This window comes from Sinocyclocheilus rhinocerous, unplaced genomic scaffold, assembly GCF_001515625.1.
Source record: "Sinocyclocheilus rhinocerous isolate Xijiao unplaced genomic scaffold, SAMN03320098_v1.1 scaffold295, whole genome shotgun sequence".
Lineage (NCBI taxonomy): Eukaryota > Metazoa > Chordata > Actinopteri > Cypriniformes > Cyprinidae > Sinocyclocheilus > Sinocyclocheilus rhinocerous.
In genome coordinates, this window is record NW_015647035.1 from 2,622,678 (window position 1) to 2,649,181 (window position 26,504).

A 26,504-nucleotide genomic window follows, 5' to 3' on the forward strand; every position below is an offset into this window, starting at 1 on the left:
CTGCTTCCTGTCTGGATTACATAATGTAGCTTATAATATAATTTATGTAAAAAAGGCTTGAAGGTTTTGCAGTAAAATGGAGCCTGGATCTCTTGCTTGTTAACTTTTATTTCTAGAATTAATTAGGGGTGTGTGATATTGAGAAAAAAAAATTATATCTTAATATTTTATGGGATTTTATAGAATTTATTGAAATCAGCTTTGACAAGATCCATCTTTGCACTGCAGAAGTGGCACAGAAGCTGCATCTAAAGTGGCATTTAGATGTATTTACACAGACTGTTTAATACAGTTCAGATGTGACTTGAATGCATTTCCTACTGCATTTACAATTACATACATAATGAAAAAAAATATATATATTTTTTAAATATTTCATTATGAAATTAAAATGATCGTTTATATATGAAACTAAAACCACCAGTCGGTGGTGGCAAGCCACTGTCTGAACGAGTTAAGTTATTGAGTCATTCATTCAAATGATTTGTTCAAAAAGCTAATTCATTCAGTCACTGAATCATTCCCTGAATTAATTTGTCCAAAACGTGAATTTATTCATAAACGAAACACCGATGTGTTTTGTTGGAGACACAAAACAGTTCTTCTGTAGTTTTATTTGGAAATTTTTGTTGAAAAAATAAAGCAAAACCAGAGAATATTGTGTCTAAAATTTAACTCAAAATGCTAACTTATTTTTTATTTAATTCTTTTATTAAATCAACACGACATTCACAATAGTGCTGATAATCAAGAAAAACAGCACTGATATAAATATAAGACAAAAATCATGGGTGGAAATGACCCTGTATATCCTGAATTTTGGGTGCATTCAAACTGCTTTCTATCAAATGTGACCCTGGAGCACAAAACCAGTCTTAAGTTGCTGGGGTATATTTGTAGCAATAGCCAAAAAAACAAACATTGTATGGGTCAAAATTATCGATTTTTCTTTTATGCCAAAAATCATTAGGATATTAAGTAAAGATCATGTTCCATGAAAATGTTTTGTAAATTTCCTACTGTAAATATATCAAAACTTAATTTTTTATTAGTAATATGCATTGCTAAGAACTTCATTTGGACAACTTTAAAGGCGATTTTCTCAATATTTAGATTTTTTTGCACCCTCAGATTCCAGATTTTCAAATAGTTGTATCTCGGCCAAATATTGTCCTATCATAACAAACCATACATCAATGGAAAGCTCATTTATTCAGCTTTCAGATGATGCATATATCTCAATTTCAAAACAAAAAGTTTTGTGGTCCAGGGTCACATTTTTGTTTTGTCAGGTGCAAAACAAGTCTGTAACAAGCGCAACGTATCAAACATACCCGCAGCTTCACGTTTCAGATACGATCAAGGCGGCAAATTGTCTGCGCTTCCTTACAAACACAAATCTCCCTGGCTTGGGAGGCACACCTTCGCTATTGCACAGCAAACAAACATAATTGGCTAATCTAATCGCATCGCTTTCTGCATTTCTGTTTACTTTTGGCTAAGCGTCTCTATGAAGGCCAGGGCTATGTGACTGTGAATGCCACATTGTTCAGGGCCCCTCACAGATGCAATCTGCACAGACGTCGCTCGGCCTCTCTCCAGCTCCGGTGACAGGCTGTTGAGTCCGAGGTGTACGCTAACGCAAAAGAGAGACTCCATCACGCTTCACATGCAGCCCTGATAGAGTGGAGTCAGTGAGTTTTTTTTTTTATTGGTCTTATGAAGTAAGATAGTGTTTGTTGAGATAGTGAATTGGTGGGTTTTTGTTAAATGTGAGCCAAAATCATCACAATTAAAAGAACCAAAGACTTAAACTACTTCAGTCTGTGTGCATTGAATTTATTTAATACACGAGTTTCACAATTTGAGTTGAATTACTGAAATAAATGAACTTTTCCACGACATTCTAATTTATTGAGATGCACCTGTATTTATTACCTTCTAAGAGTGGCGGCTCTTCCTCATATGAGTCTATATATTCTGTTTGCTCGGGTAGCGCTACAGGCTGATACACTTGTCCACTATAAGATGCTGTAGTGGTATATTCATCTGCTAAATGTGCGGAATTATCACTGATGATCAGATGGTAAATAATGAATCAACATTTACATTGCACACAGAAACACATTAGCTGATATACCTTAATAAATGAGATATCAAACACATGTATGCATTTACACTTACACTTCATGGTATTCTGGATTGACGTAGACTGGATCATAGCCATATACATCCTCCTGCTGACCATCCATATAATATCCAGACTGATAGAAGTCTTGTTCAAAGTTTTGAAAGTCTCCCATTCTGCTTAAAGTAATGAGGAATGTCTACACAAGTTCATTTGTGGTATAAAACCGTTCTGAATTTAAGTTCTTACCTTTCCGTGTCCTTTAAAGTCAGGGTTTGATTTGAAGATCTTGGTTTGTTTGTACCGAGTCTTTGCTTGGTCACTGAGCAGCTGTTTTGCTGTATGTGTGTATGAGATGCTATTAATAGTCTTCTATATTTGCTTGTGGGACATGAGCAGCACTGTCAGTGTGCTGGCAGGTCATGTTGTAAAGCCATCCTGATGATCTCTGGATCTACTGACTGATGACATGCTCATCACTCAATGTTCAGTACAACTGCTGTACAATTAAATCATATCCTCTGTATCTGTTCATGAAAATGAACACAGTTACAGAAATAAAGGCAGGACAAAAAATGACATTCTTGTTATTTGAAGATATACACCTTAAAATAAAGAGACAAACATCAGTAAAGATTATGTCTAACACTTTATAACAGCAAAAAATGCAGCATCTTTACAGTATAGGCTCAATGTTTGCAAATGTTTACAAAAATGTCTAAATACAGCATTGACTTTCACATTAGTTTTTTTTTTTTAGGCAAAGGAACTAATACAATACATTTCCCCTAATATGAATCACCTCTTAATGAAACAGTATAGTATTTTTTAGATTTTCAAAAATACATCATTACTTAGAAAAATGACCTTACATGATAACAATTTCACCATCTTCCCATTAAAATTTTATTTTAGTTACATTTAGTTATGTTATTGTTCGATGTCTATGAAACAATCCAGCTATAAAAACTGCATCAGAAGACATAAATCAAAAAGGTCAAAGTTATGTCCATGTTCAGTAAACTGCTAGACTATTTTTTTTATATTAAATACTGTTTGAATTGTTTGTTTGCACTAAAATGACAATTTAATATTGTGGGTGGTTTTATGCCAAGACTTTTTAAGTCCTCCTGAATATTATTTCACTCAGTGTCCCTCATGTCTAATCTTCAATGCCAACATTATCAGTGTTGATAAACAGGCATTTCTACATTTAAAAAAAAATATTTGGGCTTCTTATAATTTGTAGTTTAGACATTCATGAACACTTCCAGGTATTTCATAGCTGATATGCAATATTTAACTTATACTTTGACATTATTTAGCTCTCTTATCTGTGATGAGGTCAGATGATCTACAGGTCTGGCACACTGGAGCTCATACTGGAAACTGGTGCTTGGGTTAAAAAGCTTGCATGGGATTCCTTCTCTTCATTCCTGTGGAAAAGACAGACAGATAACTGCAAATTATGTCTATGTGCGATAGGGCAGAACAAAAAGTCTGCAGAAAGTATTCACCGCCATTGTTTTTCTCTTTCTGGTGCTCTGCAAAGTCAAAGTGATGTTTTGAACTGACATGTTTTTAAACTTTTGTATGAATAATAATTGATGACGTTCAGAATTATATTAAAAAAAGATGACTTGATTGATAAGTGTCCAATCTTATTTGATCAACCAGAAAACCATAGATTTGTAGGCATGTCTCACCCTGGACTGCTGCTACACTGGTTCCCATCAGACTCCGTCAGAGCTGGAGCATGAATTGGTTTCCTTCAGAATTGTAGAAAACAAAAGTGCCATGAAAATACACATTTGTTACTCCTTTGATTCAGTGTCCTGAAATTTCTGAAGCTGCTTTTTATACTCATAAATTGAGAGGTGCAAATAAGCTCAAGGTTTACATTTTTATTATTATTTATTTTTTTACTATGTCATTATTACTATCTTTGTCTCACCAACTCTGCTTTTTCTTTCAAGGTAGATGATACCATACCAAAGAGATTATGACAAATTTACAATTTATCTTAATATGTAAGATAATAATAAATACTTACTTTGATTTCAGGTTATTCATTTTAGCAAAGACCAGTCTCAGAACTCTCTCTTTTTGCTCCCAGGTCATCTCTGATATGTTCACTTTTGCTTTCTTCAGATTGCTGATGAAATAACACAAAAAAGCATCTTTTAGTTATCATTTCATCAGAAGAGAATTTTGAAAATTGTCTAAAAAAACACAAAATAAGCATAAGATCCTCACCCCTTTTCAGCCTCGTCCATACCAATGGAAGTGCTGTGTGGTGTTCTGTTGATGGTGTGAATGTGAGCGTTCTCCCTTCTGCCTGATAGGAACTCATCCATCCGCCTGCTATGATTTACTTCTGCTTCCTGTCTGGATTACATAATGTAGCTTATAATATAATTTATGTAAAAAAGGCTTGAAGGTTTTGCAGTAAAATGGAGCCTGGATCTCTTGCTTGTTAACTTTTATTTCTAGAATTAATTAGGGGTGTGTGATATTGAGAAAAAAAAATTATATCTTAATATTTTATGGGATTTTATAGAATTTATTGAAATCAGCTTTGACAAGATCCATCTTTGCACTGCAGAAGTGGCACAGAAGCTGCATCTAAAGTGGCATTTAGATGTATTTACACAGACTGTTTAATACAGTTCAGATGTGACTTGAATGCATTTCCTACTGCATTTACAATTACATACATAATGAAAAAAAATATATATATTTTTTAAATATTTCATTATGAAATTAAAATGATCGTTTATATATGAAACTAAAACCACCAGTCGGTGGTGGCAAGCCACTGTCTGAACGAGTTAAGTTATTGAGTCATTCATTCAAATGATTTGTTCAAAAAGCTAATTCATTCAGTCACTGAATCATTCCCTGAATTAATTTGTCCAAAACGTGAATTTATTCATAAACGAAACACCGATGTGTTTTGTTGGAGACACAAAACAGTTCTTCTGTAGTTTTATTTGGAAATTTTTGTTGAAAAAATAAAGCAAAACCAGAGAATATTGTGTCTAAAATTTAACTCAAAATGCTAACTTATTTTTTATTTAATTCTTTTATTAAATCAACACGACATTCACAATAGTGCTGATAATCAAGAAAAACAGCACTGATATAAATATAAGACAAAAATCATGGGTGGAAATGACCCTGTATATCCTGAATTTTGGGTGCATTCAAACTGCTTTCTATCAAATGTGACCCTGGAGCACAAAACCAGTCTTAAGTTGCTGGGGTATATTTGTAGCAATAGCCAAAAAAACAAACATTGTATGGGTCAAAATTATCGATTTTTCTTTTATGCCAAAAATCATTAGGATATTAAGTAAAGATCATGTTCCATGAAAATGTTTTGTAAATTTCCTACTGTAAATATATCATAACTTAATTTTAAAAATTTTTTAATTTTCAATCTGGAAATATTGGCCAAATATTGTCCTATCCTAATAAACCATACATCAATGGAAAGCTTATTTATTCAGCTTTCAGATGATGTATAAATCTCAATTTCAAAAAAATTGAACCTTATGGCTGGTTTTGTGGTCCAGGGTCACAAATAGGCTGCATCATGCAGTGAAGGTGTGTTTTTTGCAAAGAGAGTGTATGAATGAATGAATAGTGAAGTGCACATGTGCATTAGCATCTCCTGCTTCACGTGGTTCAGAGCCTCATAGAACAGGATCTCCATGTCTGAGCGCTGCTCCACTATGCTGCGGGCTATTCTCTTCACTCGACTCAGCTCTCTGTCCCGTACGCTCAGGAGCTTCTGCAGTTTGTCCAGCTCTACGCCGCTGGCCTGACTCCTGACTGCAGCACACTCCTTGATATCAGCCTTCTCCCACTCAAACTCAGCCACCCTGCTGGCCAGGGCCTGCTCCAGCGTGAACACCTTGGCCCTCAGCCCAGAAACTGTGCTCCGCTGGGCTGTAAGCTTAGATATGGTGTCATTTGAGGTGTCCTGACTCATCTCCTGCAGGGTGAATGAAATTGTGGGTTCCAATGAAACTGGTCATTATAAATGTCTGCTACTTCATAGGCAAGCTTTATAGTAGACAAGGGTCTAATTAAGCTAATTTTAAATTTCATTTCATTTGTGCATGTGTGCATTTATGTGAGTGCCGAAGAAAGTTGTAATTATAATTTTTAATAATATAGTATAATAAATAATATAGTATACATAAATTATAATTAATACAATATAATAATGTAACATGTAAAATAATTGTAATAATGTAAAAGTCTTTACTGTCACCTCTAATGAATTTTATGCATCCTTGCTGAATAAAAGTACTAAAAACTGACCTCAAACTATTACACGGTAGTCTAGGTGAACTACAGTGTGTCTCACCTTATGCAGACTAAGGATGTTGTTCTCTTCTGCCAGCGCTGCATTTCTCTTCTGCAGATCCTCCACCTCTTTGATGTGGTAACCCAATGCCTTATTTAGTCGCACATTCTCCTTGAACATGGAGCAAGATGCGTCATCCAGCTGTCTGATAGGACCGAGATGGAGGATGTCATCTCATTTATCTCATGCAAAATGTATCTCACAAACAGTTCCAAAGGCATCAGGTAGAAATGTGTAGTGGTGCTGGGATACTGGGAGAGATGGAGAAGATACATACATGATGGCTTCATTGTGAACTCTTTCTGCAAGCACAGCAATCTTTTGCTCAGCTTCCTTCTCTAGATGAACCTAATGAATGTAGAATGAGAGAGACACTGAGAGAGAGAATGAGGAAGATTTTGCTGAAATGTTTTTTAGTATATACCTTATTATTGAAGAACTTTTGCTCCATTCTTGCAAGTGTTTTCTTGTGTTCTAGATCTGCATTGTCCATAGTTTCTTTCATCTGTACAAACAATGGTGATGTTATAACAGACATAGCACTCTACACTAGTACCTCTGCATAACTGTGTACATGAAATAAATAGAGTAAATTATACATTTTTAAGCTCTTGCTCCATTTGGGGCTTCTTCTTAAGGAAGTCATTGATGATCTTAAGCTCCTCTTGAATCATGTTGAACTCGCTAGATCTCTTGTTAAACTTCTCCTCCAGCTCATTGATCTTTAGTGTGTATTGAGCGGCCTGTGATGACAATCAGTGAGAAACGCTGAGCAGTCAGCAACAAGGCAGTGAGAACACGAATGACCTGATCAGTTCCTGTTAAAAAATAACACTGGACTTGGAAAAACTTTGTTTAATATAAACATTTATCTATTGAGTATTATCTATTGTCCATTATTAATGAAATAAATGCCAGTGTTCAATTTAATGTTCACAAAGATGATACTTTTAGTTATGTAAAAATGGCATTATTATTATCTTTGACTTGTATACAGTTGCTGTATAGATGGAATAAATTTTTTTTTAAGTGAATGGCTATTTATTTATTTAAATGGATGACTTTCTATTCTTCAAACATTGTATTTTCATGATTTGTATTGATGGTGTATTTTTTGTGATTGCAATCTTTGTTTTAAAACATTAATCTGACAAAATAAAGCTCAAACCACAATGATAAGAACAAAGACTGAATTTATCCTTGTTTTCCCAAATGAGGAAAGGCATTTCTTACCAAGTTCTCTTTTTCCTGAGAGGCCCTTGTTTTCTCAAGCTGTATTTGTTGTTCCAGTGCCATTATCTGAGAAAACAACATTTTAAAGGGTTAGTTTACCCAAAAATGAAAATTGTCATAATTTACTCACTCCCAAGTTGTTCCAAAACCAATAAGACTTTCGCTCGTCATCTTCGAAACACAAATGAAGTTTCAGTGCCTCTATCGAAAGTGTATTATATAAAAACTTTGACACATCCAAAAATTCATTAAGAGATCACAAAAGTCCTCCATAGGAACCAAGAGGTTTAATAATCCAAGTCTTCTGAATAGACACAATCACTTTATATGATGAAGTCGAAGTTTAATTTATTTATTCACATATAAACATTGATCAATGTACATACATAGGGCACATCATACAGTATAAACGCTCAACTGTACTTGCTTGATGCGCAAGAACAAACCTCATTGGTTCTTGAGTGTGACGCAAACATGTTTCAATTTATAATATTTTATGTGCAACGTTTATATAAAATTAAACCCATTACATAAAGCAATCATGTCTCCTCAGAAGATTTGTATTAAACGGCTTGATTCATATGGGTTACTTTTATGACCTCTTTGTAAACTTTTGGAAGCAGATGATGACATTTCCAATGTAGGATGAATTAACCCTTTAACAATATGATTAACAATATGAGAATAAGACTTGAAAAGAAAACCATGTGTGTATGTACTGTAGCTGTAATAATCAAATGCATTAAATGCCTTCTCCTCGTTTTGCAGGTCTTTGTTCCTCAGAACAGCGATGATCTCAATGGTGTTCTTCTCAGTGTTGTGCTGTAGATCAGTGAGCTGCTGGGTGATTTTACTCAGTCTTCGCGCTGTTTCACGGTAACTTACTCCACGCGTGAACCCTCCGTCAAATCACACCTGGCCTCCACGGCGGTAAAGTTAGTTTGACGTTTGACATTCATTAGACATTCGGGTTTTTTGCCAATTAAACTCTTTGCGGCTTTTATGTTTTGAGCCCAAACTAACTCAGATAGACATAAATATATGCCCTTTATGTTGCACAAAGCTTAATTTCTAGGAATTAAAAAAAAAGAAGTAACCATTTAAATTAATTAAACAATTTAACTACGTGACATTAGAATATAAAACCAATACTAAAATGTTCGGGAAAACATACCTGTTATCGCACAAAGCTCCATTTTTGGAATTACAATTTTATGTTTTTTATCATAATTTTACAACTTTTAATGTATGCAATAATATAAATCCATTAAACGACAACACCAAGCCTTGTGCAACATAAAGGGCATATATTTATGTCTATCTGAGTTAGTTTGGGCTCAAAACATAAAAGCCGCAAAGAGTTTAATTGGCAAAAAACCCGAATGTCTAATGAATGTCAAACGTCAAACTAACTTTACCGCCGTCTGGCCTCCCACAGAGCCGCGTTTGCTTTTGCCCTCTCTGTATCAGACTCCTTATCTCGTTTTGACTCTTGCTTGCCATCTTTCTTTCCTTTTCTATATGTATATATAGATAGAGAGATGCGAATAATCAAGACCATAAACTATGCAGTCAGATATACTTTTCCAGTTATTAAAACTAGTTGGATTCGCAGTTTTTCCAAACAAACGCAAGGATATATTGGAATCATGCGTTTTTACTCACCCTTTTCCTTTCTTTCCCTTCTTTCCTTTTTTAATCGGCATCTTCTCTCTGTGCTTTGATCCTGCAGGATTAGTTTGTTTAGGCCTGTTGCCATGGAGACTGTTGCACGTCACATGGGTCGGTATAAAAAAGCTGGAAACTTTTTATTTTCCATAAAATCTTTAATAACCTTTATTGTCAAGGTTTTGAAATCTTAACTATTTTTAATGTTGTATCAAACATTTGTGACCAACTGAAATACGGATGAAAAATTCTCTTTACTAATTGTCAGTAACATAATGCAGCCCTCCACGTAAAAGTATGCAGACCCCCGCACTGCAATAAAGTACTGTACATGTACTTCATATTGTAACAACGCACATTTTAAGAGTAAAAAGCTATTATCTTTTTGTAGTGAACGTGACCATTATATTGTGGCCTCATTCTCTTTTTAGATATGCATAACTCATGTCCATATCAGAAACTGAAAACAAACCATTTGTATTGTTAATAAGCATTCACCTACTTGCACTTAAAAAAAAAGCACACAAACACAAAAGCTCTTACAAATAGCTGCTTATTTATTTACCTCATTAAAATATTGTTAAAACTTAGCAAAAACAGATATAATAAAAATTTATTTTGCAACTATAAGAGACATAATGAAACAACCCAACACTGCAACTCCATAAATAACACACAATCACAGTTATATAAAATCTCACACCTAAAATCAGAATGCACACATATATCTAAGCACACTCGCATAACACACAACCATTCTAAAATATCACCCCATATAAAACACTCAGAGGACATGTCACATTCAACGAACAGTAAGGCTTTATGAAATGTCGAGTCGATTCTAGCTCACTGCCAGGGCGCTCTCCTTCCCAACACATGATTGGTGACTTTCTGCAGAAGAAAGATGGCATGCATTAGAAATGTTAATCAAACTGGTCATGTGTCTATCTGAAATGCTTGAAACAATATTGATTTAAAAACTGTCAGTATTACTGTGCCTGGACTATTGTGTGTAACTCCTACACTCCAGAACAGCCTGTATACCTTGTTAAATAGTTGAGCGTTGATGCGGTAGGAATGGTACTCCGCCCGTCTCCTTTCCTCCTCCCTTCTCTTCTGGACCTCAGGAAGTTGAGTGTATTTCCTAAGGGAATAGATATTTATTTGGCAATTAAAGTGTAAAATTACTGGAGTCAATAATATCCATATAAAACGCTGAAACAGAGTGTAGTTGAAGTCCTTATGCCTCAGACTGGGCCTCTCGAATCAGAGATATCACATAAAAAAAGAAACTTTAAAAAATAAAAGATGGATATAGATCTGTATTATTTTAGTAGCATTGACTATTATATTTTTACTATTTTTATTTTTGCATTTACTATTATAGTTTTTGTTAATATTTTGAATTGAATTTCATTTTTATATTTAGTGTTTTAATTTTAATTTTAAAGTGTTAGTAATTCTGTTGTGTGTTTTTGTCATTTCTATTAGTTTAAAAAAAAATAGGTCTATATAGTTTTAAGTTACTTTAGTACTTAAATATGTCTTACACTGACTTAAACTAAACAAAAATGAGAAATGTTGTCTTGGAAAGTTGCTAAACGGTTTTTATGGTTTTCTTTTTATGGTTTACTTTTAGTTAATGTTAATAAAACTGATAGAGACACACTCAAACACAAAACAAACACACATATTATTGCCTCCTGAGTCTGTCTGTTCTGTCTATTCTCTGACTGTGTGATTTCCTCCCTACCCAACTGAAAGCATGTAGAAGGCACAAAACAACGTGCAAATAAAACATAAAAAAGTCATTTAAATCTGTTAAATGACCCATATATGCACAATTTGGTAATATGTGCTGTGTCGGTGTCATAAACCATCTAGATGGTTTGGAAATGAGATAATGGATACTTACTCTTTAGATCTTTGGACCATCTCTTTTCTTGGAACGACTCGTTTATGGGGTACTGGAGCTGCTGACACGGCATGTTTTAGTTTACATCTTAATGCAAGCTGAACCAAGCTTGTAAAATATATACTGAACTGACTACTCATAATACTAACACAAGTAATCTTATGGTATAAGGTCACCTGGTCTGTATGGACGTGATGGTGCGGGGCAACTGAAGAGCTCTTCTCTCTCTCTGTTGAAGACCGCCTGTAACCTCCTCTCTTCAACCAGCAACCCCAGACGCTTCAGCCGCTCCCGTGAACGAGATACAAACTTCGGCCGATGGAGCTCCAGAGCTTCCTGTAGGAAACCCATCAATGCAAATGCTCAATGTTAGATTAAAATCAACAGTCAACATCCGTGTACTCTCTAAAACCACACAGCTATGGTCCAAAATGAACACTAGCTCCAAATCAGGCCCAAGCTTCAAATCAGAGTAAAGGCACGTTTACACCAGTAATGATAATATTAGCGCTCACATCTTCAGGTGTGATATTATATTCCATTTATAATAAGCGCCTGCTGCATTTATGTCGTCTGCCACTTTAAATGCTCAAGCTTTTTAAAGTCGGATGGATTATGATTTGCTGTCAATGTTTTTATCATTCATCAGCTGGAAAATATGTTCTAAAAGTGATTCAACAATGATATTGATCTAGTTATCATTACACTTATCGTCCTTGGTGTGAACAGGCTTTAAATCGTGTAAATAAAACAGTTGCTTGTCACACCTGTAGTGAAATTCGAACAAGAGCTGAGGGTTTGTCACTGATGTCTGTCTCCGTAGCTGTTATGGACTCTTGCTGGTTCTGTCTCTCTCTTAGAGGTTCTCTGGCCGTTTCTCTCCAGGGTTTGGTTCTACTGTAAGGCTCAAACCAGGCTTGGCTTGGGAAAGGTGCTGATTCACTCTGTGGCTGGTTTTCCTTGCGACCATCACACCTAAGCTCATCAGCGGAGACAAACCATGATACACCTTAAAGAGAACGCGAAATATAAAACAGTAAGAGAAATGGAGAAAAAGATCAGTTGCAGAAAAATGCTGTGTCCGTGGGCTTGTAATATGCACCGTTTGGGTAACGGGTCCGGATGCTCTTGTTGCTGGTGTCTTTCTTCAGAGCAGTCAGGGTTTGGGTGGGTTTAGATGTGGAAGCAGTGGGGATGGGAAAGCCACTCTGAATGTCTCTGCCAAACGTGTTTGTTAAATGGACATTTTTGAAAGCACCTGGTGAGGGAAAGATGGTGCCTACGTCCCGAGTGTGTCTGTGGGTGCCATTTATAACAATTTCCAAATCACCTGCAAAAAGAATACAAAATCCCACACGACATATTTTGTTGCAGTTACTCTGTCTAATATACACGTCGCTTAGTTTAAAAGTGGACCGTTGTTGTGTAACTGACCTGCCTGTACACCTTTGCTGACCAGTTTGACCTTTGACCTTTTGGAATTGAGGTTTTTGGAGATACCTCTTTGAGAATGATGGGAAAAAGTGATTGAAGATGATAATGAATCAGCAGAGACCTGAAACAATAACAGAAGATTGGACAGTTAGATAAGGAAAGGATGATGGTCTCTCAGAATAAGTTACTACTGTAATTCACACCAGATATTCTGTACACATAATACATGAGTGAATATTTTGCTGACAGTATAAAATGAATAGGATTTTTAATGGAGTTTTTATTTAGCTATTGTGTGACATTGTCCCCAGACAATGTCATTAAACTAGTTTCGCAACCTCTTCCAGTCCCAGTGAGAGCACTAAGACAGTATATGTAGTTGAAATGATGAGAAAATTAGTATTTCTGTTAATCATTTCAAACTGATAATTTGTATGAATTGATTCAAAACTCTTATTAAACAATTCTTTGCATCACCACTCAAAAATGTTCACTGAAGTCAGCACATGGCACCAAAAAGCGTCATTTTTCACACATTAAAACATTGTAGTAAAAACATGCACTACCTTTCAAAAGTTTGGGGACAGTAAGATTTATTGCTTGTTTGTTTTAAAGACTTTTAAATACTTTTATTCAGCAAGGACTCATTAAATTTATCAAAAGTGATAATAAAGATTTCTGTCAAATAGACGTTGTTCTTGAACTTTCTATTCATCAAAGAAACCTGAAAAAAAAAAATTCACAAAAATATTAAGCAGCACAAAAGTTTTCAACATTGATAATAATAAGAAATGTTTCTTGGGCATCAAAACAGCATATTAGAATGATTTCTGAAGGATCATGTGACACTGAAGACTGAAGTAATGACTCCAATCCAAGTAATCCAATCCAAGTAATGAATAAAAAAAATTAAGCTTTGCCATCACAGAAATTACATTAAAACAGAAAACAGTTTTAAATTGAAACAACATTTTACAATATTACTGTTTGCACTGTGTATTTGGTTAATTAAATGCAGCATTGGTGAGCATAAGAGGCTTCTTTCAAAAACATTAAAAAAAAAAAAAAACATCTTACCAACCCCAAAATTTTGCATGGTAGTGTATGCAGGAAAATACTGCTGTTCAGTAGTATGTATTGTGTTATTAGTGAAAATGATTATCAGATTTTAACTCTATTTTACTTCTTACTTTAAACTGAGCTACAAAGTGTTTGTGGAAATCATTGTTCCTCTTGTTTGAAACAAATGATAATTTTAAGTACTTTTTTAAAAGCAAAGAAGCAATCTAAAAACAATGTCAATTTAATACGGTCAGAAGGCTAAACATAGTGAGATGTGTAACAATGTAGCATCTTTCTTTTCAATCTGTTGATTATCTTTCAAAACAGTCTGTATAAAAGAATTCAATCAAGCAAAGTCTTACTGTGGAGTCATCCGTGCTCACATCATCGGTAGCAACAGAGATGGCAGCATGTTTAGTACTGGGTTTCCTTCGGACAGTTTTCTGCATATTGATGGTGTTGTAAAGTCTGAGCAAGCTGTCACTGCTTTTCAGTCCTTTACTGGTGACCCGGTGAGGTCCAAAAGCTCGCAGCAGCCGCTCTGTGTCAATGGTGGACAGGCTACTGCTTGTCTCCACACTCGCAGACTCATCTCTCTCGGCAGGACAGCGATGCACTCTCTCCTGGCTCTCTTCATGCTCAGGCCAAGCTTGTTGTGGAGTCACTTCTAACTGAACTCTTTCTCTTTGCTCTCCTCCCTCTGTGGTCCCATCCTCTCGATCACTCCTCCTGTAACACTCTCCTTTCCTGCTGTCTGCTTGTTGTATAGTTTGGTCTTTTGGAGAGGTATTGTGAATTAGACGAGACAGACGCTCTAGTCTATCAAGCAGAGACGTCTCTCCCTCATTAGTTGGTCGTGTCTCCTCCATGCTCCATTTTTCACTGAAGCGACGCCACAGCTGGTCCAGAGAACTGCTAATCTCTATGCTAACATCATGAGGTGTTCTGTCCTGCTCTTTCTTGTTCCCCCTGTAGGGCTTTCTGATTGGCTGAGAAGGTAAATGGTGTGGTTCTAGTGGAAACTTGGGCTCCTGCATGGTGCTGCTGTGAAGATGCACATCATCTGTACTGTAGTCTGCCTCCATGTGTAAGGGGACAAACTTTTCTTCCTCATCTTTATACTCCTCATCTATGCCAACAGTGTCCATGTTCTTCTCAGAAACATAAACTTCAGGAGCAGTATTGTCATTTTGGTCGGCGAGAGAAGACAGAGAAGATCATATGCTAATGTTTTATTTGTAATAGCAACAGTGCATAGCAAAGTATAGTGAAAACTGAAGGAATAGCTCACCCCAAAAAATCCATCAGCATTTATTTACAATGTCATTTCAAATCCATATGAAACTAAGACAATTTGTAGTTCATACAAATAAATTCTGCTCGTATGGCATCAGAAGACTTATATTGTGCTTTTACGTTGGATTGCTGAGCTTGACAGTCACTATGTGCTTTAATTTTATGGAAAAAAGCAGTCGAGATATTCTTTAAAATATTTTCTTTTACAAAAAATGTCATATTGTCACACATGTGGGTGAGTAAATAATGAACATTTAATTTTATTTGGTGAACGATTCTTTAAATTCAGCAAATATTGTACAACTCATAGAAACACTAATGTGCATCTTACCTCTCTTCATATCGGCCCTCTTACTGTAGATGCCTTCCTTGTGTTTTGGTGTAATTATGTTGTCTTCTAGCTCTCTAGAGCCTAAAATGTCTGTATTAAAGTGTGGAGGGACAGCATCATCAGAACCTGCAAAGGGAGCGAGAGAGAAAAGGACAGAGCATGAGAGAGCTGGATCAAACAGAGAGCAAACAGCACTGAAGCAGAGGGGCCCATGTGGATCAGATGAGGCTTGTATTGCTGGATTGCCTTTCACAAAGACCATGAATAATGCAGGACTGGGTGAGAGCGTGAACCATCTGCAAGACTCGGGGGGAGGGGCCAGTAGAGGTGCAAGCAGGGCTCGACAATTAGGACTGCTGCGTTTCTGACGCCCGATCCACGAGTTGAGTTCTTTCCGCGTCTTTCTTTCGCTTGAACGTACAAATATATACAAAAATGTGTCAAAATACCCGTCTTGGCGAGTAACTTTGTAACTCTAACAATGATTAATCTATATTTAATTTATACAGTGGAATAGAGATGCATCGATCGACCGGGCATTTTTTGTTTTATTTCAGACTATCTCTGTTCCGTGCTTGCACACAAACTGCATCGCAATAATTTTTTCTAAATGTCATTTGTGTGGAAATATTACGTTATTATTATATTTAGTCTGTAAACAGAGGCCAGCGACGCTGAATATGAATGCAAAGAGGAGAAAATACTGTAGTAGGCAGAGCAAGATCACTGTTCACGACGCGTGTAATATAGGAAGAAAATCCTAAATATTGAATTTTATATGGATGTGTTTCTGAGGGGAACTGACTGTTTTCAGAAAAGTTTACATTGCGTTTTCTTTTCATCTTGGCTCAGTATAATGCATTTAAAGCAGTGCTAATATGCACAGCACTGCTTTGTGTACAGCAGTAACCAAGTAAACGCTGCTGTTCTGTGAGAGCCACCTGCTGGCAGAGAGTGAAATTGCGTCTCATTAAGCCCATCTACTGTTTCGGTTTCGAGCAGGTGTTTTATGTAGCATAATTTCACAAAGCTAAAGTCAGACCATTCTGTTTTTGCTTCAAATTTTGAAATTATACAGTCTAATTTAAATCAAATATTGCACATGCTACAAGCCTGTATAATCTTTTTTTTTGGATCGATTCATGATTAAAATACAGTGGTTAGATAACAAATAATTTCAAAAGCCTATGAAAAATCAAGGTGCAACACAGTGAAAAATATGGAAATATTATTTTATATGTGATTATTCAATTTCTTTACCTGAACACCTACAAACATAAAATCCTAAATCATTTAATTTGTTCGTTCTTATTTACTGACTGTTCACTTGTCTTTAATAATGATTGAACTTTATATTTGTCAGGCTAGTAGTTTTGGCTGAAATTGAAATCGAGAATTGTACAATTTTATTTGTATCTAAAATATTGGTGTCATATAAACTTATTTATTAGAATATAAGATAATATAGCTCAAAAACAATGATAAAGGAAACTTTTTTTTTTTTGTGGCAGGGCCAGCAGAAAAAATCCTTAGTATTGAACCCTCATTTCTAGTCAATCACTAATTATATATGGCAAATGTGACTTTTCTTTTTTATATATCAGAGCTCTGTGAGACAAAACAGGTGCACATGGATTAAAGGTTTGTCCAGCAATGATGCATTCTCTAATGATCTATATAGTATCCTCAGCATTATATCCGTAATTTCCTCTGTACAACTGAGTGATCCATGAAATAATGTTGTAAAAAATGTATGACAGGGACTTGGTTCAATCCATTGGTTGTTTAATTGGATGGAGGCAGATCTGAATATGAACTTTCAATCAGCTATAAAAAGGGGCAGGGTTTAGGCAGACTAAATGATTGGAGAAGCCTGGCAAACTTTGCAACTAGCTAAAACAAGTTGAAATAATAAAATGACAAAAACTGAAATAAAATAAATTAAAGCTAAACATATAAATGTATAAAAAGCTAAACATATAAAAATAAATGTATAAAAAAGTATAAAAAAGAGCGACAAAAGCGCAATAAAATGACTAAAACTAAAATCACAACGAAAATATACAAATTAAAGCTTATTCAAAATAATTTATAAATACTAAAATAGTATTTAAATGATGCTAAAATAACAGTGTACGTCACCAGAGAGATGTTTGTCCTTTTACCGGAAATTCAAGTAATAATATATTAATTAAATATTACAAGGTCAAGGTTTAGTAAAATTTTAAAACATACATGGATGGATTGTTCACTATAAGATCAATAATGAATTTAGAAAATAAAAAGGGTGAATTTTCATGTCATGACGGCTTTAAATAGCATTATTACACAGCCCCCAGGAGGACTTTTATTCTATTAAATGCAGCATTTTGTGGCCATTTTTGTTTAATGACAGATAAACAGTGCTGGCAATTAGCCTGAGCAAACAATTTTCTTAGAGCTGTGCTAGTTTCATGGCTTAGAATTTTTGACTCAAATCAATATTCATGTCCATTCAGTTATTTATTTGGTAAGTAGCCGTATAACCAAAACAGCAACTTTGGTCACATTCCATATAAACTGATAATGTTATGTAGGATGCTGTAGTCTAATAACTGTGTACAGTTCTCTGTGACATACCTGAGTGAGAGCTTTCAACAGTTGTGTCAGATTGACCAGGAGAAAGCTCTGGATCAGCTTGCGGGATGTAGAACAGCTTGGAGCTCCTATGAGGTTTGTATGGCAACAGGGCAGGGACACCTACATAGTAGAAAAATAAATCAGTTGATTAATTTACCAACATCGAATGCCACTGAAAAGCATATATGAATAAAATGTACAACACACACCTGCTAGAACAGAGAAATTTCTGGATGTCCCAGCCAGCCTCTGAGAGGGAGCAAAGGTTTGTGGGTATCTGGCCTGTAAGTGTGCACTGACTATTCCTGCATTCTGGCCTTGAACTGGCTCTCTGTGTTCATATGATCTGGCATGATTTGATGTTGAGATTCGGTGTATGGACTGCAGACGTTCATCAGTCATGCCTGATACCACGGGAGGTGGGACATCTTTACTAGTGTTTTGACTGGGTAGTCTGCTTAAATAGTTTGGATTGGACTGATGTTTGGGTGATAAGTTGACGTGAATATGAGAGAGGTGGGACTTCTTGCCAAAGGTTGAGCCTGACGCAGCACTGGATAATATCTGGTTACTGCCTGTGACAGTATAGTCCATGTGAGGTATTATTTGGATACTCTGGGGATCATTCGTAACAATGTTCTCTTTGTTGTCATCAGTCATTTCTTCTCTTTTTTTCTCTTCTCTATGTTGTCCTTCTCTCGCCGTCTCTTTTTCTCTGCCAGATACATTAGGTATTACAGCTGGCTGAAGTCTCATTTGGCTTGTGCTCTCTAGAGTCTCATGGTCAGGAACAATATTGTCCAATTCCTCAGTAGCAGTGATAGGGCAATGTGACGGTGACTGAGGAGACGGAGTGCGGTGAGTGGTTGCTACAGTAATAGAAGTAAAAGGCTGGGAGCTGAGCCCCTCTCTAAGGGCGATCTGGTGAACTTTGGCCTCTAGATCCTGTTGTACAGGTGTGTAAAATGGAACTTTGTCCAAAGGTTTTGGATCAACTTTCTGCAGCTGATCTGAGTTATGATTCTCCATGTTACGCAGTCCAACAAAGCCCTTTGTCAGCTGAGATTCAGGACCAACACTCGACTGAGTACTGCCCTCAGAATCTGAGCTCCACTGAGAAACAAAGCAAGAGAAAGAGAACAAGATGTGTTACTACTGATAAGAGCTAGGGTTGGGGAGGACTGTGGGAAGTAGACAGTGATAAATGGGAGATTCAGTAGAAACACTGCAAGCATGAGAGCATAGAGTAAGTCACACAAATGCAAACAACAGCTTTACCTTGAACACTCTCTATCAGGACTTTCCATAATGCAGTCTGCCACACCAGAAACAAAACTCATATTATTTCAGACTCACCATTAAGTGTGATATTTAGGATATAAAAATTCTGCCTTAAAATGATCTTAATAGTTTCATATTATGGCAAATTACTGATAAGTGGCCCTTATTAAAAATCTTACTTTGTCTAAATTAATTTAAAAAATAATGTTAAATGCTACAAGTGAATTTAGGCATCACAACATTATAGTGTTTAGTATAAAAAAATATATATTTTGAGATTTGCTAAAGATTACATTTAACAGTGTTATGAACCCTATAAAGCCCACTGTATCATATTTGATAAGCAAATTTCTGAAGCCTTAAAAATTAGCAACATGGTCAAAGCTTTGCTAAAAACCTGTTGATTCTTATAATGTAAACCTAACAATAACTTTTATATTGTTAGTAATATTTTAAGATGAACACTCAATGAACAATGAACAATGAAGTGAACAATGGACTGAAGCAACTTTTTTGATTTATCAAAGTTTACTTGATTATCCATACATATTTTTTTAACAAATCATGTTAAAATGTATCAAATATGACGCATCAGGCTTTTTCATTGATTGACTAAAAATGGGTTAAACTACTGAGCTTTGATAATAAAACTAAGCATTTAAATATAATCTAAGGAGATTTTGTTGTATATGCATTTTATGTAAGTGGTCTGCTATACTGTTATAAAGATCTCACAGATTTACAAGCTATCAGATTTTCATCTTACGTTTTGGCCATATAAATATCAACAACTGCACCAAATTGTATATTTTTGCTCAGATTGAGCCTCCAAATAAAATTGAGGTGTTTTTTTCATCCTTGTGAGTATGAGCTCCATATTCTCCTATATCATACTATAAGAGTAATAAAAGCCTCATGTTTTTGTATATTTTGTCTAGAGGCTCAATAAACAAAACAAAACAAACAAAAAATGAAAACCTCAAAAAATGTTAGCCTTCACAGGGTTATATTATTAGTGTTATTCAAAATTAACTGAACTGAGCGTGCACAATTAAATATCCAATATCGACGTACACCAAATAAAAATTCAAAACCAATATGGTGCCAGTTTATTGTACATTCCTAGTGATATTTATTTGAGATGTCAAAAGTTTGGCAGACAGGTCGACCTACATCAGCAAGTCAGTAAGAATGCTGACACTCACACGAATGAAATCGGCAGACCTTTCTGTGTTGGCATATGGATGTTACCTTGGTGTATTTGGTGTTCAGTAGAAGTTCTCTTTTGATTTCTTCAATTCTCTCTCTGTCCTCAGCGTTTAGTTCTAAGCTTTCACATCGGCGGCCAGAAACCTTCATCAGGATCCATTCTAAAGAGACAGACCAAATTTAGTCATCCACAATGTAAAAACCACTGACACTTAAGAAAAGCACCACTGGTACTGACAAAACCTGTATATGACTATACGTCCTGTTAGACAAATCACTGTGTTTACCTCGGGCACGGCTATCTTCTGGGTCACTGGTGCTTGGCCGGCTTGTAACCATAGAAACAGGTGACTCACTCTGCAGCAGTTTGGCAACTCTGGCAGCCAATGAACTCTCGTTGCTACTGTCACTCATACTTTCAACCTCAGCTGAGACATGGGACGAATTATTCTCTGAAGAGCCAAACGCATCATCCTCAGTCAGGTCCTGGTTCTGCAGAAGGTTCCCTGGTATCGAAGGAACATTTATCTGCACGGCAGATGTGGCTGTAGGTGGCTTTGCCTTATCTGGGTCTGCAGCACTGCAGCCCTCAGGCTCAGCCCGCCTTGGGGTCACACAGAGGTCACGTGACTTCAAACTTTCATCTCTGCTCAAAGCGAGAGCGGTAGGCTCTATAGTTGTGAAGTCATTTTGTTGTGGTCCTTGCGAGGATGACAAGCTTCCTTTCAAAGCCGAATCTGATGAAGAGTGAGTCAGCAGCAAAGAAAGGTTTCCACCAGCTGACAGAGATGTGTCATCATGGTAACCTTGAATGTTTCGTCCTAGTGAAACAAGGGATGTGTCACTCTCTGAGAGGCGGTGTGAGCCGGGGGAGGAAGTCAGAGAGGATCGACCAGAAACAAGGCTTTCTGCCTGGCCCAGCAGACGTCTGATTTCATGCAGTGTGCCAGAGCCTACAAAAGAGTCATCCTCCTCCTTTACCACTTCTCTGGGACCTGGAGGAGGCAGAGTTTTTGGGCTGATTTGGCTTGGAAGGCCAAAGCTTCCTTCACATTGTGGAGCATCAGAGTGCTGTAAGCTTGATGAAGGATGTAAAGTTGAATGAAGTCTTGGTGGAGTATCCGCCTGGCTGATTATCTTCTTCACAGATCTGTCACTGGCTGGTTGGCCTTGCTCATGCACTGACAATGGGTGTGTGACAGAAGCACTGGAGTCAGCTGAGAGCTGACTAGAACTGGAGAATGTCTCCTTCTGAAGACTGTCAACTATACACAAAGAAAACAACCATACATCATTATAATATACCCACATACACTATACAAATAATAAAACCAACAATTTCTTAACTCAGTAACTTAAACAATGCACAAAAGATGTCAGATGTCTTTGGCTCACCTTCAGATGGCTGTGTGCTTTTAGTTGGTGTTCCTATGGAGCCTTTGATGGTACATAAGTCAGTAGGAGAGAATTCAGGCTCTCTGATTGGTCCTCGACGAGTAAATGGATTTAAGATTGTTGAAGGTGATTGGTCGATACCCAAATTTAAGAGGTACAACTATAAAACAAAAAGATATAAAACAGAATAATAAAATATCTATCAGGGTAGAAAAACAAATCACAAAAATCACCCTGAATCAGTGGTTTTCAAACAAGAAGTCATGTAAATTTTATAATGAATATAATTTTCTAGTTATACCAATCTCAAAAGTATTTTATTGGGTAGAAAATGCTATTTGTGAGCATCACTTCCAATGTTAATTTATTCAGTAACTTTGGACTTCTAAAATTATTTATTTTATGTATATATGCATTGACGCTCCCAAGTTTAGAAGTAACAGAAATATCTGAGGGGCTGTTGAATATTGTCTTTGACATTGGGGACCTTGGAGTCAAAAAAGTTGACAACTGTTGCCTTAAATGATTCCTTCTGCTTGAGCATAATTGAACACTAAATGTCATATTTCCTACATATTTTACTTTCATAATGTGATGTGAAACAGGATATTCCATTAAAAATTATGGATGGTAGCATTTGATTTTATCCATCCAACATACTATGATTTTTTCCAGCAGGATATTTCATACCAGATTAGAGACCTGAATGTGAGTTTGAGTATTTTGAATTCATGTTATCTTTAAAGTCACAATGTAACAGAAGTAGCAACAGAAACAGATAATCAAAAAAGGGAAAACATTATATTCAAAGGTTGTTGATTTGATGTTGATTGTAAGAAAAGGCGAGGTTTAAGCAGACTAAATGACTGGAGAAATTACAAAAGAGAAGTCAGTCAGTTTCACATCCAGTATGACATTTTGATAAATTACTTAGAACTTAGACAGGGAATTTCATTTCATGCCGACTTTAAGTGCATCCTACTAGTTCTTCTACAGCACTATGAACTTACAGGGATCCTATCTTCAATGTTGAGTTCCCTAGTGTGAGGAGGGGAGGCAGGTCTGGAGGTCCAGTAGGGTGCATAATTATCAACCTCAAGACTCACTACAGAAGAGGCGGCTCCCACTGATGCCAGCATACTCTGCTCGCCATGGCAACTGCCTTGAGAGCTAGAGAGAGTGCTGCTCATATTGAGGCTTGATGACACGTCACTGAAGCGACCCAGACTGAGGAGAGGAGACATCTTGACCGAGCTTTTATCCATGTGAGGAGCTGAGCTATTCCTTCCTTCACCCCTTTCACCTGAAACTAAGGACAACTGATGGTCAAACGATCTGGTAGCAGGAATTATGTCATTAGATTGTGCCACTAGAACTTGCTGACTGTGTGTACCTGTGTCTCTCTGAATAGAGGTCACCACAGAGCTCAGGGAGGAGTGAGAGTGTGAGCGATTGACAGGTGACTCAGATGCTTGTCCTCTACACACATCCACCCGACGGGGTGAGCCGCTTCCAGAATGAGAAGAGAAAAGTGGTTGAGTCATCTGGGAGCTGGAATTAGCACCAAATGTCAGACGCATGTCTCGAGAAAGCATGTGATTAAGTGTGTCAGACACCACATTCTGTGTTTTTTTCTTGGGTGACACACCATCAAACCCCTGTAGAGCCAAATTATCATAAAATGACCTGCTAGAACTTTGATTGGCTTTCCAGGCATCTACTTTTTGTAAGTAGCTCAAACTGGGAAGAGAGTGTACTCTCCCAAGGGCCAAAGGAGGGACCTTATCTTTTAACATTGCACCAGAGTAAAAGTGCTGAGTGTTGAAGTGAGGTGTATCAGAGGCCTGTGGATTTAAACCAGCAGTAGAAACTTGTTTGTTTGAAACGGGATGGGCATGTAACATTGTTTGCACAGTCTCTGAAGGTCCACTAGGAACTGTAGCTGTTGTTTGAGAGTCGATGGGAAAGGAATGTTGATCTCTTAGGTCCAACGATGGAATTAAGCCAGTTATGGAGTGATTGTTTTGGGACGATGTAGCCACAGAAGCAACAAGCTCAAGTTTGGAGTGTATGAGTGAGAGTTTGGTCAATGCTGGTGGGGGTCTCACAAGAGGTAGCGCAGGTGTGGACTGAGACACAGGCTGAGAGCTCAAGAATGAACCATCTGCTGCTGTTAGATGACCGGAACTCCAGAGCGCTCTCTGCAGATCTGGTACATGCATCACACCTTCACCAGCTGGTGAGACACATAGTCCACTATGAGAGCTTTTGTTCCCACTATGGTGCCTACTTGCTGGTGCCGAGATGGAGCCTCTTTGTCCTGCAGACAGAAGCTGATCATGGAGATGGTCAGTTGTTTGGTGTGAAAGCATCCGTGAATCACGAAAAGTTATATTTGACACATCTACAGCCTTCTGAAATGAAGATGATAATGACAATGAGCCCCCTTGGGGCTGCTCTCTGCTTTTTTGAAGATTCATGGAAGGATCTGACTGGCTTTTGTTTGTGTTTTGGTGATTTGAGGCAGGTTCAGATGCAGAAGAAATGGCACTGCTGTCACTAACAGCCACAATAACATCCTCGTCCTTGAACTCTGATAAGAGCCGAGCAGACATTCCCTCACTAAGCTGCTCTACAATGGTCTGCTCCTCTCCTTCCATATGTCTGTTGATTTTGTCCTCAGCACCATATGAAACACTCCCGTGGTCCTCAAGCCCTTTGCAATGGTCTCCAGGTGACAGGCTGTGCTGAGACAGTGAACAGCAGCTTTTTTCACCCTCTGACAGGGCTGTTGGTACCTCCAACGGGTGCTGGGAAAGTGCAGCCTGGTCATGAATAGTATTTTGGAGGTGGGAATCATCAGTTACAGCTACATTTGAAGTCTTAGGGCATCTCTCAGACATAACCGAGAAGTCAGGAAATCCCCTGTGTACACAAAAAAAGAGAAAATATTATCTAAAAATATAAAAAAGTAAAGAAAAATGTGAACATGACTAAACAAACAATACCGAAGAGGGACAAATTCTGCATCTGTATGCTGAAAAAATGTGGAGTCAGAAAGAAGGTGAGATTTGTCCAGGCAGGGAAGCAGGGTAAGTGCAGGTGACAACTGGCTATCCTGAAACTCTGAAAAAGAAAATAAATGTAATAATTATAAATGATATATATAATAAATGTCATTATAGAAAAATCAAAAGAAACACATTAGGAGCTAACTTGCTTTGTGGCATGAAGTAATGTACAGTGGATTTCAAACTTCTGAGAAATTATTTTTCCCCCAAATCCAAAAACTGTTTAATTACAGTTTTAAATAAATTTGAATCCCTGATTTTCAATGTGATCTTAGAAGCCCACTGTATAAATACACCTGCTCTCTGTACCTAGTTGTAAAGTCTCAGATCTGTCTATGAGTGGCTGCACGCTGGAATTCTGAGTGTTACTAAATGGTCTTCCATCATTGTCAGGACCTGTGTACGGTCTGCCAGCCTCTGAATCATGCATAATTTGTCCATGCTGCTGGCAGATGATCTCTGCAGGGGTCTGGAAAGGTAAAAACATACTTATTAAAAGGAACTGGTCTGAGATGTTTTTGTGTGCCTGACAAATTTACAGTGACCCGATAAGGACATGTCAACCTGTTAGTACATCTAAACTTGAGTGTCTGTAAGAATGCTCGAACTTTTAATGGTTGCAAGAGAAGTTTAAGATAGCTCAAAGAAGTTCTGTGGGTACTTTCATGGTCCTCCACATAGGCACAGCCTAAAAATATTTTTTTATGCATTTTAGACTTGTTGCATTCTGCAGAGATCTTTGACCTTCAAGATGCCTTCTTTACCTGTATTTATGTAGAAGATTAATCAAAATATGAATTAATCAAGCATAATCAATGTGAATATAGCCATGTTTGTAATCTACTATTATGATCACGTGTTTATTGTATGTAAGGAGGCCTGCAAGAGAGTGTTATGAGTGTAATAAAGTTATTCTACTATTATGAACATGTGTTTCCTGTATGTAAGGAGGCCTGCAGGAGAGTAATCAAGTTATTCTATTATGATCATATGTTTCCTGTGTGTATGGAGGACTGCAGGAGAGTAAAATGTGTACATTGTTTGGGGGTAGAAGGACTGTATGAAATGTGTTAAACACACCTTGAGGAAAACCTATATAAAGAGTGTCCAGACACAAACTCGACAGATTCTCTGCAGAGTTTCTCAGCTTCATTGTCTCTGATAATAAAGTCTTCTGACATCAAAACCTCAAGACTTCGAGAGTGATTTCTCACAGAAGCGGCAGAAGCCACCACATTTCCATCCTCAGTCCTCGAAGAATAGTTGACCCAAAAATGTTTACTTGTATGGCCTGAGGGTACATTTTCATTTTTGGGTGAACTATTCCTTTCAACTGTATACTTAGCTGAATTTAAGTTAGTCAAATATCTGATTTATGTTTTCATTTATTTCTATTTTATCAGACTTATAACCACTGTACTCGAATTTCCTCTTCGTTATATACTTGATTTCTCATTCTCTCATCTACCTGAATCACACCGCAT

The 26,504-nt window shown here is 36.9% G+C and overlaps 1 protein-coding gene, 1 long non-coding RNA gene and 1 pseudogene across 7 annotated transcripts in view; all 3 read right to left on the bottom strand.

The window, feature by feature from the left end:
* Positions 1 to 1,955: 1,955 nt before the first annotated feature.
* Positions 1,956 to 2,813, bottom strand: LOC107708475 (uncharacterized). Its single transcript, XR_001636364.1, has 3 exons — positions 2,378 to 2,813; positions 2,185 to 2,304; positions 1,956 to 2,072 (listed from the first exon to the last, which is right to left on the bottom strand). It is a non-coding gene; the product is annotated as an uncharacterized LOC107708475 (long non-coding RNA).
* A 548-nt stretch (positions 2,814 to 3,361) lies between these two features.
* On the bottom strand, positions 3,362 to 9,445 carry LOC107708469 (basal body-orientation factor 1-like; annotated as a pseudogene).
* A 540-nt stretch (positions 9,446 to 9,985) lies between these two features.
* The window catches only part of LOC107708476 (uncharacterized), a 17,092-nt gene continuing 573 nt past the window's right edge, over positions 9,986 to 26,504 (bottom strand). Inside the window, exons 2-20 of one of the 6 annotated variants that reach the window (XM_016512727.1) lie at positions 25,330 to 25,489; positions 24,958 to 25,075; positions 23,343 to 24,874; positions 22,960 to 23,258; positions 21,950 to 22,109; positions 20,842 to 21,819; positions 20,597 to 20,715; positions 18,274 to 19,177; positions 18,065 to 18,184; positions 15,446 to 15,571; positions 14,181 to 14,986; positions 12,757 to 12,877; positions 12,425 to 12,652; positions 12,090 to 12,331; positions 11,499 to 11,658; positions 11,323 to 11,383; positions 11,108 to 11,164; positions 10,452 to 10,551; positions 9,986 to 10,298 (exon numbers count right to left, since the gene is read on the bottom strand). In XM_016512727.1, coding sequence (XP_016368213.1) covers positions 10,254 to 10,298; positions 10,452 to 10,551; positions 11,108 to 11,164; positions 11,323 to 11,383; positions 11,499 to 11,658; positions 12,090 to 12,331; positions 12,425 to 12,652; positions 12,757 to 12,877; positions 14,181 to 14,986; positions 15,446 to 15,571; positions 18,065 to 18,184; positions 18,274 to 19,177; positions 20,597 to 20,715; positions 20,842 to 21,819; positions 21,950 to 22,109; positions 22,960 to 23,258; positions 23,343 to 24,874; positions 24,958 to 25,075; positions 25,330 to 25,489 — 6,336 coding nt within the window. In that variant the 3' untranslated portion in view covers positions 9,986 to 10,253. Of the gene's footprint in view, positions 10,299 to 10,451; positions 10,552 to 11,107; positions 11,165 to 11,322; positions 11,384 to 11,498; positions 11,659 to 12,089; positions 12,332 to 12,424; positions 12,653 to 12,756; positions 12,878 to 14,180; positions 14,987 to 15,445; positions 15,572 to 18,064; positions 18,185 to 18,273; positions 19,178 to 20,596; positions 20,716 to 20,841; positions 21,820 to 21,949; positions 22,110 to 22,959; positions 24,875 to 24,957; positions 25,076 to 25,329; positions 25,490 to 26,504 lie in introns of those variants that run through there. The other 5 variants (XM_016512724.1, XM_016512722.1, XM_016512725.1 and 2 more) reach the window with 5 other exon arrangements.